Genomic DNA, 15,481 nt, shown 5'->3' on the forward strand with positions numbered 1-15,481 from the left:
AGCCTCGACCTTGATATGCCCAAGAAACAATAGAAATTAACTTGATTTTCAACCTAAAATCAAACAAAAAAAAATTAAAATCATCACCCATGGTAACTCAACGGTCACAACTTTGATTCCACTTAAAAGCTTGTTTTTTTTTTTCAGGGTTTATTTTTTCAGGTTCCAATAGCAACATGAGGAGCGCACGCCACCATCAATAACAACACATAACCTGTAAGCGCGTGACCAACATACACCAACATTATTCCTTCTTGTTTCAGTGGATCCTAACGAATATTCTTTTATCGCTTTGAATATTTGTAATGTGATATTAGGCATGTATTTTTTTTTTATTAATGTGGGTGTTCGGGTCAGCTTGTGCGTACCTTGACTAATCTCATGGGCTATAAAGTTAACAACCATGCAAGTCTCCAATAGCCATGAGATTTGTGAGACTCGAACTAGTGACCTCTAGGGAACAAATTTAGAGTCTGACCAGTTGAGTTATACTCTTTAAGGCTATATTAGACATATACTTATTTATGTTGATGATATTGCTAGCAGAAAATTGGTATTTGATGTGTTGATGATTTGTTGTGTGAATTGTTTTCTTTCCATATTGATTGTTACTTGTAAATATTTTTTTGAAGCGTTGATTTGGGATTTTCCTAGTGTAATGCATTTGCTGTATATATGATGTTTTTATTTTAGTTTCCAATGATTGTTTTTTTTTAAAAAGCGGTGGGAATATTTTCATATATTTATCTTGAAAGTTTGTGTGGATTTTCATCAAAGAATCAAGCCCTACATATCCTTAAACAAGCCATGTCTATTGGATATAAAAACTTTTTTGCTTTTCTAAAAAATAGCTTCTGATTTGCTTTCAAACCAGGGATAGCAAGATCTTAGAAGGATTTTTTTTATATAGAAATTGTAAATAAAAGAAATTTACAACTCTTAAGAGACCAAGCAACAAGAGAGAGCATCCTTGGAGGCTGAGAGATTGCTAGATGTCACTCGTCAGTCGTCACATTGTTGATCGAGATCTGGGCTATGTACGTATAGAACACGAGATCTATTCGAGACAATGCCACAACTACTCCTAAAAGGAACAGGTGGTCGTGGTGAAATCTGGAGAGCTTGGAATTGAAGTTGATTAATCATAATAGTTGTATACGATTAGTTTTAGCTGTAATATAGCTGTAGTTGCAGTACGTAGCTGTTAAACCATTACATATATTCTTTATTTTGAATTTTGAATTTTTTTTGAAGTTTCTCCTCAAATTGATGGGTTAAGGCTTTGAATATTTCCATGTTTTGAATGAATGAAAGTGTAAGACTAGCTTCCCAAGATATATTAACAATGTGCCGGGTCACTTCCCATGTTTTTTATTGAATAAAAATTCTCAAAATAGATAAATTAATATATTTTAATAGTTTTGTATCGTGGAGTTCGTATATTTTCCCATTTTTTGAACGAATAAAATCTTAAAGTTTTCTTTTCAAATAAAATGGATTATTAAGGCTTGAAATGTTTCTGTCTATCTGGTTAAATAAAAGTCTTAGACTAACTTTTGAAAATATATGAATCAAGCTAAACTAGTTGAAATTAATTTTTTTTTTAAATCTAATTGAATCGAAACTGATTGGTTTAAATAAGTTTCAGTTTTTTTTTTTTTTTAATTTTGGTTTGGTTGCTATATATATATATATATATATATATATATATATAAAACCAAACCAAACCAAACCAAACATAATCACTTCTAACAAAAATTTACAATAAAAAATACTACCAGTTATTATGCAATTAAAAATCCATTGAATTTTCAAATGAAGCCAAAAAGAAAATAAAAAAATATCAATACCGTGTTGAGTAGAAAAGTAATAGGTCTGTCTGTTTATTTATTTATCGGATTAATGCAACAACAACAATTAAAAAAAACTGAATGTACTGGATCAATGTGAAGGACGTGTTTTTAATATTTTTTTTAAAATAATTTAATTCATGTAGACATGTAAATTAGTTCAAAGATTCTCTTATTGTTGAATAATTCTTTTTATGCACCACAACAAAACAATAGTAACCGGCCGGCTCCTTATAACCCTAATCACTAATTTGAATATGAAATATTTAATATTTAATTTAAATATGTAAAAGATCTGTTAATATCTATAAATTCAGGACATAGAAGGTGTTCATGAAAAATATCAAAAGTCAGTGATGATTCCTCGATACCTTCCTGGTTTAATTAATTGACGGTGGAAGACTTGCTTTTTTCTCCTATTTATCAGCCCGTTTGTTTTTTTATTTTAAAAATATTTATTTATTTATTTTAAAATTTTTGAATATATGAATATTAAAAATAAAATATTATTTGAAGTAAAAAACATGAAATATTTTTAAAAAGAAATTCAAATACATGACCCGGAATAGACTAGACAAGCTGGAATCACTCACCTGTGCCACCTGTAATCCGAGAAAAAGATCCAACGTGGAATCCGTAGAGTTTTCAGTCCACAATACATACAAGGAAGCTTGCGTTCCTTCAGTCCACCGCGACAGACAGAAAAAGGGTTTCGTCTTTTTTATAATTCACACTTTTCTCGCCACTCTCTTCCTCACCTCCATCTCCGCGTTTTTGTCTGCCGAAATTCTCTCTCCCTACAAATAAAACATAAATAAATAAAATCTCTTTCTCTCATCTGCTTTCGTTAACCCTAGCAGAGTACCCCTCTCTCTCTTAAAAAAAAAATCTCTCTGAAACGCCACATGGGTGTTGTTTGGCTTTTCACCAATTTCTCACTCTTTCTTTCCCTACTGCTATGTCTAGCCAATTCTCAGCAAAACGACGACGCAGTAGCCATGATGAAACTGAGAGACAGCCTTGGCAACCCATCTACTCTCGGCTGGTCTGGCTCTGACCCATGTAAATGGCTCCACGTGGGTTGCTTAAATAACCGGGTCGCTCGGATCCAAATAGGCAATCAGAATTTACAAGGTACTCTCCCCCCAGAACTCAAAGACTTGACTCAGTTAACTCGGTTCGAGGTCATGAACAACAAGTTAACAGGCGCATTACCGAGTTTATCAGGTTTAAGCTCTCTCCAAGTCCTCTTTTTAAATAACAACACTCTCTCTTCAATTCCTCCTGATTTTTTCGCCGGAATGACGTCCTTAACCAGCGTCTATTTGGATTACAATCCTCTTAAATCATGGGAGATACCGGAGAGTCTCAAGGATGCTAGTGCTTTGAAGGAATTCTCGGCGAATGGTGCTAATGTAGCTGGCAAAATCCCTGGATTTTTTAACAGCGATGTGTTTCCTGGCATGGAGACTTTGCATTTAGCTTTAAATTATTTAGAGGGTGGATTGCCCCTCAATTTTTCGGGGTCTACTATACAATCTTTATGGCTTAACGGCCAAAAGAGTAATTCAAGGCTAAATGGTACTATTTCTATCCTGCAAAACATGACTTCATTGAAAGAAATTTGGCTCCAAGGAAATTATTTTACGGGTCCTCTGCCTGATTTGTCTGGGTTGATTTCATTGGAAGATTTGAATTTGAGGGATAATAGCTTGACGGGGGTTGTTCCGCCATCATTGCTGAACATTTCTACACTTCGTGTTGTCAATTTCACTAATAATAAGCTCCAGGGACCGACGCCCAGTTTTGCTAGGACAGTTGATGTGGATATGATTCCTGGGACTAATAATTTCTGTTTGGACAATCCTGGTGTTCCTTGTGATGCTACTGTTAATGTTTTGCTGTCGGTTGCTAAAAACTTTGGGTACCCTGCTAGTCTTGCTGACTTCTGGAAAGGAAATGATCCTTGCACATCCACCCAAGCCTGGGAAGGAATTACTTGTGCTGGAGGAGATATTTTGGTGATTAACTTGAAGAAAGCAGGACTTAGTGGTACCATTTCGTCAGACTTTTCTTTGATTTCGAGACTACAGAAATTGATTCTTTCTGATAACATGCTTACTGGTACGATACCCGATAAGCTTACAAGTTTGTCTGATCTTGCTTTATTAGATGTTTCGAATAATGAACTCTCTGGTCAAATACCCAAGTTTAGAAGTAATGTGCAAGTGGAATATGGTGGAAATCCTGATATCGGGAAGAGTAACACTAGCTATGCTCCCCCTGGTGCCCCTGGAAGTACACCTTCTGGTACAGGTGGTGGTTCGGATGATAGTGGAAACAAGAACTCAGCTAGTGGAAAGATTGTGGGTTCTGTGGTTGGTGCTGTTGGTGTTGTATGTGTGGTTGGGTTAGGTGTATTCTTTTATAGTAGGAAACAAAAGCGATCTAGTAAGGTTCAGAGTCCAAATATGATGATTATTCACCCGCGTCGCTCATGGGATCAGGATGCGGTGAAAATCACTGTTGCTGGATCAAGTGCAAATAGTGGAGTTGAGAGCTTTACTGATAGTGTTGGACCCAGTGACATTCAAGTGGTCAGGACTGAGAATATGGTGATCTCAATTCAAGTTTTAAGAAATGTTACGAATAATTTTAGTGAAGAAAATATATTGGGAAGTGGTGGGTTTGGGACTGTATACAAGGGGGAGTTGCATGATGGAACAAAAATTGCAGTAAAGAGGATGGAGTCGGGAGTGATTAGCGAGAAGGGTCTAGCAGAGTTCATGTCTGAGATTGCAGTGCTTACTAAGGTTCGACACCGCCATCTAGTCGCCCTTCTAGGATATTGCTTGGATGGAAATGAGAGGCTACTTGTTTATGAATATATGCCTCGGGGGACTCTTAGCAGTCATCTTTTTAGTTGGAAAGAGGAGGGTTTCAAACCCCTCGACTGGACTAGAAGATTAACTATTGGCTTGGATGTTGCTAGAGGCGTTGAATACCTACATGGGCTAGCACATCAAAGTTTTATTCACAGGGATCTCAAGCCTTCCAATATTCTTCTAGGAGATGATATGCGGGCCAAAGTGGCTGATTTTGGATTGGTTCGTCTTGCTCCAGAAGGGAAAGCTTCAATTGAAACGAGACTAGCTGGAACTTTTGGATATCTTGCTCCTGAATATGCAGGTAACTAAATTTTCAACTTCCATACTTTGCTTGCCTAGAGTTATTCTGTTATTTTATTGTAGAGTAACCAATAAAAGAAATAGACAAACATTAGGCTGTGAGAAACCCATAACTGAATGAATAAAAAAGCATGAGAAGGACAGGGGAGGATGCAGCAAAGAATTGCAATTGAGTTTGATACTTTTATTTCTCTTTTTGTTGGAAGGATTTTCTATTTGAAAATTCCTTTTCATGTAGGCTTTTAATGGCTAAAACATTGCAGAAACAACACCAGAGTTTTCTCTCTGTCAATGGACCATGTTATTATTACCTTGAATAACTAGAAAAAATCAATAAAGTGAATGAACCTGATCCATGGTATTGTATTGTTTGTGCAACATTTGTAGGTATAGGAGTACAAGATTTCATAAAACTATAAAAGAGCCTCCTCCTACACAGTATTTTGGTCCTTGTTTTGACACATAAATGATCTTTGTGTTTGCATGCTTACGATAATAGTTAGCATGACTGCATTGGTTGAGATGAATGATTCACTTTGCTTTATTGTATTTATTGGCCACACTGAACTGGAACATATTCGTTCTCTTGTAATGTCAGCTGGTGCTCCCTTTTGCATCTTATTTTCTTGGTTTTCAATTCAAGTGGGTCACTGGTAGCCAAATAAATCCCTTGCATTTCAAATGATGAATGATCCACTCGTCTTTGTCTAGACTTCTCAGCATGTTAAAGGAATTTTGTATCTTTTGTTTGATAAGTCAGGAGCTAAACCTGAATTCTTCTGTATGTCTTGGCAGTGACTGGTCGAGTGACTACCAAGGTTGATGTGTTCAGCTTTGGAGTCATATTAATGGAGATGATCACAGGAAGGAAGGCACTGGATGAGACCCAGCCTGAGGATAGCTTGCATCTTGTTACTTGGTTCCGTAGGATGCACATCAACAAAGACACGTTCCGTAAAACCATTGACCCAACCATTAATCTTGACGAGGAAACCCTTGGTAGCATTAGCACAGTTGCCGATCTAGCAGGCCACTGCACTGCAAGGGAGCCCTACCAAAGGCCAGACATGGGTCACGTGGTTAATGTTCTGTCATCTCTTGTTGAGATTTGGAAACCAGCAGAACCAGATTCTGATGATATGTATGGGATTGATTTTGAGATGCCCTTGCCCGAAGTGCTCCTGAAGTGGCAGGCATTTGATGGAAGCAGCTCTTCATTTCTTGCCAGTGGGGATAATACCCAGACTAGCATACCTACTCGGCCATCTGGCTTTGCGGATTCGTTTACATCAGCAGATGGACGGTAGAGAAGGAAGGTAAAGGAAGTCATGTGTCTAGCGATACCAGTCTTACGCAGGCGGTTGTGGTAGGAGTGGCTCTCTCTGAATGCTTAGCTTGTGATTCTTACCACCCCCACCCTTTGGCTTGGTAGTTTATATTTTTCTGGTGCTTTTGAGTGTAGGAAATGCAGATAGATATTTGAAGAGTGGATTAGCTTTTATTTGTTCGTCGTTTTTTTTTCCTTTGTCTCTTGTTTCATTGGGATCTGACACAAATGATAATCAATCCCTTTTGTTCAATGTGTTTCCCAGCAGCTCTTTTTTTTTTTTTTTTTTTGGTATCCAACAGTTATGATCCCATTCTGTAGAGGAAATGGCGGGAATTCTATTTATTGGGATGTCATCATACCCTAAATCATGAGCTGCTGCTTTATTTCATGTTCCCCTTTTCCATGTCTGGTACCAAATCCATTTCCAGACAATGATGGGTTGTGAAAAATGTGGTTGTTGGGCCCTGATGATGAAGTGGCAGTCCCTTCTTAGCCTTTGCATGTGAAGATGGTTGGGCTCCGTTTGGCTACAGTTGCATCCGTGCTTCCATATAAATTCTGTTTTTTATTTAGGAACACAGCAGTAACCTCTTGTTGTGTAGTTGCGCTCTTGTTCCGAATAAATTATATTTTTATATTTTTAATATACTGATATTGAAAAATAAAAAAAATTATAGCAAGCAAGTAGGTGTACGACACGGATTGGGGAAAGTCAAACCATATCCTATTGATTTCAACATGTAAATATCCTTTCTCTCTTTTTTTGTAATAAAAGCTTGGGTGGTGGATGATGTGATGGATTAAGACGGCATCTACACTCTAAAATAATCTACGAGTGTCATGCCGCATAAAACAATTGTATTCTTTATTTTTAATTAGTCTATTTTCCTGGGCAAGCGGGCAAGTGCATGAATGGATGACAATTGTCTGGCACGGTCCTGCTCGGTGGATTTACCTGCTTGCCAGCTGTATGTATCTTTTGGTAGCCAACATTCTGTCACCCTAGACAGCGACTGACGGTGCTTGATAATATCTTCAACTTTATCATCATTATTCTATAATCAGCGGAATTGGTGGCCATCTTGTAAATAGTTAATAATAATTAATATCTTAGCTTCACGGTCAATTATTTTTAAGCCGGATATCAAGCCTCAATTCCTGGCGAGTTTCTTTTCTTCTTTTTATTAATCTTGCAATTTACAAGGGCGGTGATGTGGATTTAGATTTTAGCGTTTTGCTTTTCTTCATGCAGCTTCCATTCTCCTCCAGGTCGCCACCTATTCCATGTGTTGAAAATATTTCTCCAGTGTTTACGTGCATATTTCCTTCCTGCAGAGGTATTTTCGGAAACTACCCACTTGTAATCTTTAACTGACGCCGTCAACATCATCATCGTTGTCTAGGGATGACTGAGAGTTTATAAAAAAAATAATACCCAATGCCTTGGTTACTTGCTGCGTCGGGTATCGCCCTGTATCTTCGATGATCCCGATGAGAAAATAAAAATAGAGGGAAAAAAAAAAAACACGATTGTCAATGGGAACAACATCGTCCTGGTGTCCAGAACAGCTCGATAGCTTAATATGTACTTTAAAAAAGGTGCGAAGACCACATTTTGTTTTGAACTTTAATTACAAATAAATCTTTGTAATTATTAGTTGTTACGATCACATGACAGGCCGAGAGCAGCTGCTGCCGCCGCCGCCACGCCTGGACAGCAGGAATTTCTGCTGCCTAAGCTGCGTTTCCATTGATGCGGTTTCTTTATTTGTGTTTGTTGTTGAGTTTTAACTTCTTTTTTTAATTTAAAATTTTTATTTTACTTCAAATTAATTTTTTTAGTTTTTTAATATCTGGTGTGAAAAATAAATTTTAAAAAATAAAAAAATATTATCTTAATATATAATCTTAATCGTTCTCGTTATTACGAGCTAGTGCCCTAACTTGAAGTAATGTTAGAAAATCAATCAAATGTATATGGAGATAATATTAGAAAGTCAGCTCCGAGGAGGTCATTATATTACCTCACTCTATTGACACCACGCATCTCCCCGGAGCTGGAGAGGCTACCTGCTCAAGTAATGGGATATGTGATGGATATTTTAACCAGAAGGCCCAATTTAGGTCCATGGCCTCAAAGCCCACTTATGGGAAGAACCGCTTTCAGACGAGCATGGAGGAGTATTTCTATCATTATCAATTGAACAGAGCTGCTAATTCTCACAGTAAATTTCTAGCCAATCTTCTTCTTCCTGGGGATAAAAAAAAACATTTCCTAGCATCTAGCACAACTTGTTGGCGCTTCATAGAATTAAAAAAAAAAAAAAACAGTGTTGTATCAACTCAACTGTTTCTGTCTCCTCAACTTCCCTTGAGTTTTAATTTCGAAAAAGTTAACCTTCAAAGATATCCATAGTACGAAAGAGAATAACAAAAAAACAAAAAACAAAAAAGAGGATGAGGGGTTTTACTTGCCTCTCCTCCCGTGACATTGTTCATAGGAATAACTCTTTTTTTGTTAATCTATTTTTTTTATTTTAATTAAATTTTTAATATTAAATTTGTTAGGAATTGAGTTATATAATTTTTTTTTATAGGTTTATTCAAAGCTCATAACTTAAATCGCGAGTTTAACAAATTAACTCGATCAATTTAAGTTTTTTTTCTATTTTTTAATTGATTTTTTCCCCTTTATTTCATCATTCAATATTGATTTAAAAGGGAATTAGACTTCGCGATTTGTTTTGGTTTTTTTTCTATAAGGTGTTCCTTATCTCATGACTCGGATCATGGATTTAATAGGTTGATCCGAGTTGTTTTTTTATGTTTTTTTTTAATTTATTTATTTTTCAATTTCATATTTCATCACTAGTTTGATTGAGAATCGAGTTTTATAATTTATTTTGATTTGCTTTATTAAATTATTCTGATCTCATGAATCAAGTCATGGATTTGATAAATTAACTCGGGGTAACTCAGATATTTTTTTGGGTCATTTTTTTAATTATTTTTTTTTAGTTTCATTCATTAAAATTAGATTATTGAAAATTGAGCTTTGTAATTTATTTTAATTAACTTTTTACATGGTTATTATAAACTTATAACTTGATATACAAATTAAAAAAAAAACCTGAATTGATGTGATAAGAAAAATGGGTATCTATTATCTTAGCCATTCTTCTTACTCCCGATCCTGATAAGAAGAATGGATATACGGGGCAGGATGGATCAGAGTTGGCACAGAGACATTCTCATCATTTCATGTTCAAAAACAAAATTGGGCTTTGCCTCACACTTCAGTGCTTTTACCAGTCCACGCAGGGGTAGAGAAACCAAGCAGCCCGCCAATCCGAGGAGGGAGGCTTGGGCCTACGTGACTTTTCAATTTCCTAGCAAAGATTTGGACCAAACAAACAAGTCGTCTAAATATTTATTGGGTCCAAGTTTCTAATTGTCAGACGATCAAGTCTTCACTTGGCTGCCACGCCTTTCTTCTTCCTTTTTTTTGGTTACGTAAAATCGTGCTTTCCCTGCTTCTTTGGGTCCTCTTTCGCTTTCGGCATTCGCACTAAAAACTGCTCCAAACAGCTTTGTATGATTTTTCTTAAAAAAACAAATCTGGTCAAAGGGACAACTCTGACACCAAAAAAATCATTGAAAACCATACTATCAATTTAGCAACTAAACAGTTTCTTACATCAACTTTCATCAATTTTTAAGATTTCTTTTATCTATATTTTCATTTAAATTTACTCTTTTTTTAAAGAGAGGTGATGTTACTTTATAAAAAAGAAAACTTAATATTTTTTTGTTAATGATTCTAACAGAGGTATTTAATTGAGAGATCAAATAATTTAAGAATAAAACAAATATAATTAAGAAATTGTTTTGATGCAGAATTAATACTAATACTATCCTAGTAATAATTTAAGAGTATATTTAAGGTTTGCCCAAGATTATCTTCACTTTTCAACCCCCTCAAATATAGGGTACGTGTCCTCCAGCAACGCAAATCTAACCTCTCTTTTAATGATCCGCGCGATCACATGTTCAAGTTCTTAATAATCAACAAGACAGTATATCTTTTTAGTCGTCAATTATCAAGCTAACTAATATTCTATAGTTGACCATTCAATTATCAAGTTCTATTTTCTTCTAGTCCCTTGGTTTATAATTTTCTTTTAGTCCCTCCTCCTACTCCTCTCTCTCTCTCTCGCACAAGCATGAATTTCGAAACCCAGTATGCTGAGTAACTATTTCAATTAAGGATTATCCCAATAGTAAGGATATATAATTAACGTAATTAAGAAATGCAAATCTAATTAGAATAAAACTGAAAATATATAAGCATTTTCTTCGTGTCATCAAATACTAGAAGACTTCAAGAAATGGGCAAATGCCGTGATAAAGAGGACGGACATAAATAAACGCAACTGGTCAAGTGAATGCATGATTTTACGTGTGGGAAAAAAAACGCTAGGGAGGATGGCTGGTTCGGATCATGGTATGGGGTGGGTCGTCTTCATCCAACGGCGCAACCATGTGAAAAAATAGAAAGCAAAGACAAAAATAAATCTCGAAACCGAGCCCAATCCAACCCAACAAAAGAATACCAAGACGCAGCATATGCCACGGAATGGATGGACAGTCTGTCCACACCGACCCTGGCGACCCTGGCGTTGACGACCCTTTTATTTTTTGTGCGTGTCAAAGTGTTGATTCTTCTTTTTGATCCATTCTATTCTAAATTTTCTAAAACCACCACCCTCTCTCCTCCGTGACAGTTCACATCTTGTACCATTTCAAACTTCAACGGTCAAATATTCAAAACCCCCCTTCAAAGCTAACACCTCCCTAACATCATGTTTCATTATTTATTTCATTCAACATTATAATAACTCTTAAGTTTCCAATGTTGAACAACCGTGTCAATCTACCACATAACACTCTCATCTATATAAAATTCCCATCTAACTACCCTTTCTATTCCTTAGCACAAAGCACATACATTCATTCTTCCTACCACGAACAAATCCCACCACCACCATTCCTTCTCTCTTAAGTTAGTTGTTTCTAGTTCAACATCTACTTTAGGTCCATGATGATCTCTACATGGAGAAAGCGAAGAGCAGCTCGCCTGGCCGGCAAGCGGCGACTAGAGAGCGAAATGGGAGACCTCGAAGTGACAATACCAAATCATTTTCGATGCCCGATTTCGCTGGAATTGATGAAAGATCCGGTCACCATGTCAAGTGGGATTACTTACGATCGTGAGAGCATCGAGAAGTGGATAGAAGCTGGGAATGTGACCTGCCCCGTTACCAACAGGGTCTTGAGGAGCCTTGATCCTATACCAAATCACACCATACGTAAAATGATGCAAGATTGGTGCGTCGCAAATAGCTCTCACGGGATAGAAAGAATTCCAACGCCTAGAATTCCCGTGAGTTCTGAAGAGGCCTTGGATATTCATTTCAAAATTAAAACAGCTTGTAAAAATGGAGATCAGACTGGGTGCCAAAATTTGGCTGCCAAGATTAAGGCACTAGCGAAGGAGAGCGAACGTAACAAGAGCTGCCTCGTGGCTACTGGAACGGCTGGTGTTTTATCACATGCTTTTGAAGAGTTTTCAAAAGCTTCTTTCGAAGAAAATGTTGCGGTCCTGGACGAAATACTGTCAAGTTTGGCAGTACTTCTGCATCATGACGAGGCAACGAATTGCCCTGGGTCAGATGCATCTATAGATCGCATCGTGTTGTTCTTGAAAAGTGAGGATTTGTCTGCGAGAAGAAATGCAGTTCTGGTGCTAAAAGAGCTTGTTCCAATATTGGATTACAGAAAAGTAGACATGTTACTAGAAATTGAAGGAGCCATGGAAGCGTTGTTTAAGCTAATTAAGGCACCCATTTGTCATGCTGCAACAAAAGCTTCATTAATGGTCATTTATCATATGGTCACATCACCATCTCCTTCAAACGCAAAGATCATAGCTAAGCTTGTTGATTTGGGTTTCGTCTCGTTGCTGTTAGAAATGCTTGTAGACGCAGAAAGAAGTTTATGTGAGAAGGCGTTGGGCGTTCTTGATGGAATTTGTGGCAGTGATCAAGGGAGAGAGGAGGCATACAATCATGCTCTCACGATACCAGTTCTCGTCAGGAAAATACACCGAGTCTCAGACTTAGCAATGAAGTTCTCTGTCTCTATTCTATTTAAACTCTGCATGAACGAGAAGAGAGAAAATGGAGGTGTTCTAGTCGAGGCTATTCAAAGGAACGCTTTTGAAAAGCTTTTGGTTCTCTTACAGGTTGGCTGTGATGAGAGAACAAAGGAGAAGGCAACTCAGCTGTTGAGGGTGTTGAATGTCTATAGAAGCAGTGTGGACTGTATCGATTCTGTAGATTTCAAGAACGTCAAAAGGCCCTTTTAATTCAAGGCAACCGCCACCGTAGCAGTTTTGTAGACAAGAGTGTTTGCCTGTTAGGATCTACATCCGATTATGATATATATCCAGTTTCATGTACAAAATACAAAAGCATACCGTAATTAATTATACCGTTACAGATTTTGACAGTCCAATTCTCAATTCAGGACATTTTGATTTTGCGCTGTGTGGTTTTTTTTTTCCTTACTGATGGGATATGCATAATATTAATAAAAGTCGGACTGGATTGTATGATATGCCATCAAAATCAGACTGGTTGTTGGTTGATATTACATCCGATCCAACATAAACTAATGCTTTTGAATTTTATCTGAAAGCACCTTACTTTTATTTTTATTTTTATCTTTTTCTAGGAATATGTTATGTTTGTGAGGAGTTATGAAGATAATAATAATGCTTGTCGGATCATTTTGCTTTTAAAAGTATTTTATATATTTGATTAAGATTTAAGATATTTAACCATTTAAGAGATGGTCCAATGATAAGTACTTAGGATTAAAAGGTTTGCTTTTTATTTGATCTCGGGTTTGAGCTCTGTAGTTTTTCATATGATAATCACTAGAGACTTACATGATCGTTAATTTCAGGATCCATAAAACTAGTCAAGATACACGCAAGCTGGCTTGGATACCCATGTTAATAAAAAAAAAAAAAGATATTTCTATAAATTAAGATTAACAAGACATAGATATTTCATCATATTGAATAAATAAATAAATAAAATAAAACAATAACTAGCTAGTCTTAAGTGAGTTTCTTTGTACGAGTGCTTGACCCGATCCCTTATACTCTAACAATTTATGGAGTAATTTTGTGGTACTCGTATAATACTGTCATTTGCTCTTAAATTGATAGCACACAGTTTCCTGTTGTATTTTTTTTTTTTATCAAATTATATATTTATCAGTTAGTTCCGAGATGAAAAGTTGAGATCATCTAATACCACATGTTAACATCAGGCTTCTTAAAAATTAGAAAGGTGACCAGACGTGAAATGATCTCTAAATTAAGATAGATACCTGTTTATATATCTCGCTTGAGTTGTCAAGATGGGAAGACCGTCATTAATGATAGTGTACCTAACTTTAAGACTCGTTTGAAAACGCAGTCTAAACCATATTTTTTAAAAATTTAAAAATTTATTCATAAACTCAAAAATTTATTCAAAACTCTATGCTGTAAATCAGTAAGTTAATGAGCGCATCAAAGCCATGAGGTCATGGGTTCGAAAGCTGGTAGAGATAATAATTTTTTAAGGAAACATACGAAATGTTATCTATGTTTTTTATTCAAAAAAATAAAGCAAGGCTCTACCCTCCAGGCTGTGCACTCCTGGTGAGCGATCTGCTAGGCCTGGTAAATAAACTAATAAAAGGGTAATTTTACAGCTAGGCATTGGATCATCTTCGATATGTATAGATTAAATTCAGGAAAACTAATTTACGGTACAATATTCTGTGGAGCTGTTTGTACGTTACAAATGACCAGTCCTTGTATAGATTTTTGACCAAGTCACAAGTATTCTTTCCATGCTGCCCATGCAACCTCTAGAATCAGCTGCTTGTATTTTTCTATTACCAATTCTCTCTAATAGCCAGTCAACGTCAATGTTCGTAATCAATTTGTGCCTCCTTTTCTGAAAAAAGAGAGGACGACTGCAATAAATTACTGGCTCGGTGCCAGAGACCATGAAGAAAAAAGAAAATAAAAGACAACTGTGCTTAATTTATCAGGAACTCTTGAATTATTTTTCTACTGTCAAATCCAACCTTCGCTATATATGAAAGACATGGATGGCATCGATGCGTGGCCGTTTGGCACTGCGGTAGCAAGCAAACACTGAATTAAAATATTTGATTAATGCAAATCATATATATTTTTTTTACATGGATGCCAGCTTATAAAAAGTAATTTTTATCTGCTTCTATACTACCAATAAAATTAGGACCACTGACTTTTATACTGCAGAAAAAATCGCACGCTGGCTTACGACTATGGGCACTATTTCAAGAGCATTTTGGAGAAATCAAAGGCTTTTCCCACTTACCGTTTTTCTTGTTTATATGCCTTGGGTCCCCCCAAGTAAAAGCAGATCAAAATCAATCCATTGACATGAAGTCCACTCCACCAGGAAGAGATCAAATTTGAGTGTGCTTCTTGGGTTGATTAGGCCCAGATAGATTTTAAGATTGGGGCTATGATCGCTCACTTTTACTTTTGGATTTGAACGATGAGCTGTGTTTCTAGGAGTAGTACTTTTTTTAGAAGCAAATAACGTGGTTTACAAAGATTCCATTAGGTGATATAGTTATTTTTTTTTAGAAATATATTAAAATAATATTAATTTTTTAAAAAATTATTTTTGATATTAATACATCAAACTGATATAAAAATAATTTTTATTAATTATTTTAAAAACACAAAACAAATAAATATTATTAAAAGAATTTAGGATTGGCCACTTTAATATTTTGTAACTCTTTCACTCTCCCCCTGTTCTACACAACGGAAGAAAAAGAAAAAACCTACATTATTTTTAAGCATATCACATGAGTGTATGGAAGCATCTAGAAATGGATTTCTAAATTAAATAATGTCGCTCTTTCTTTTAGACAAAGAAATCTTCACTAAATATATATTTAAAAAAAAAACATTACACCTGTTTAAATAA

General features: G+C 36.0%; 2 protein-coding genes across 3 annotated transcripts; both read left to right on the top strand.

The window, feature by feature from the left end:
• The first annotated feature begins 2,527 nt into the window (after positions 1-2,527).
• LOC118046465 (receptor protein kinase TMK1) lies at positions 2,528-6,710 on the top strand. 2 transcript variants are annotated; one of them, XM_035055376.2, is made up of 3 exons: positions 2,528-3,902; positions 4,023-5,039; positions 5,834-6,710. In XM_035055376.2, exons 1-3 carry the CDS (start codon positions 2,756-2,758, stop codon positions 6,343-6,345), a joined length of 2,676 nt encoding a protein of 891 aa, XP_034911267.1. In that variant the 5' UTR covers positions 2,528-2,755; the 3' UTR covers positions 6,346-6,710. The 2 variants fall into 2 exon arrangements, with proteins under 2 accessions (XP_034911267.1, XP_034911266.1); XM_035055375.2 differs by having other exon boundaries at positions 2,529-5,039.
• A 4,479-nt stretch (positions 6,711-11,189) lies between these two features.
• LOC118046464 (U-box domain-containing protein 21) lies at positions 11,190-12,938 on the top strand. The gene has a single exon (XM_035055373.2). The coding sequence runs from the start codon at positions 11,467-11,469 to the stop codon at positions 12,793-12,795; it is 1,329 nt and encodes a 442-aa protein (XP_034911264.1). The 5' UTR covers positions 11,190-11,466; the 3' UTR covers positions 12,796-12,938.
• The last annotated feature ends 2,543 nt before the right edge of the window (positions 12,939-15,481 follow it).

This window comes from Populus alba, chromosome 10, assembly GCF_005239225.2.
Source record: "Populus alba chromosome 10, ASM523922v2, whole genome shotgun sequence".
Lineage (NCBI taxonomy): Eukaryota > Viridiplantae > Streptophyta > Magnoliopsida > Malpighiales > Salicaceae > Populus > Populus alba.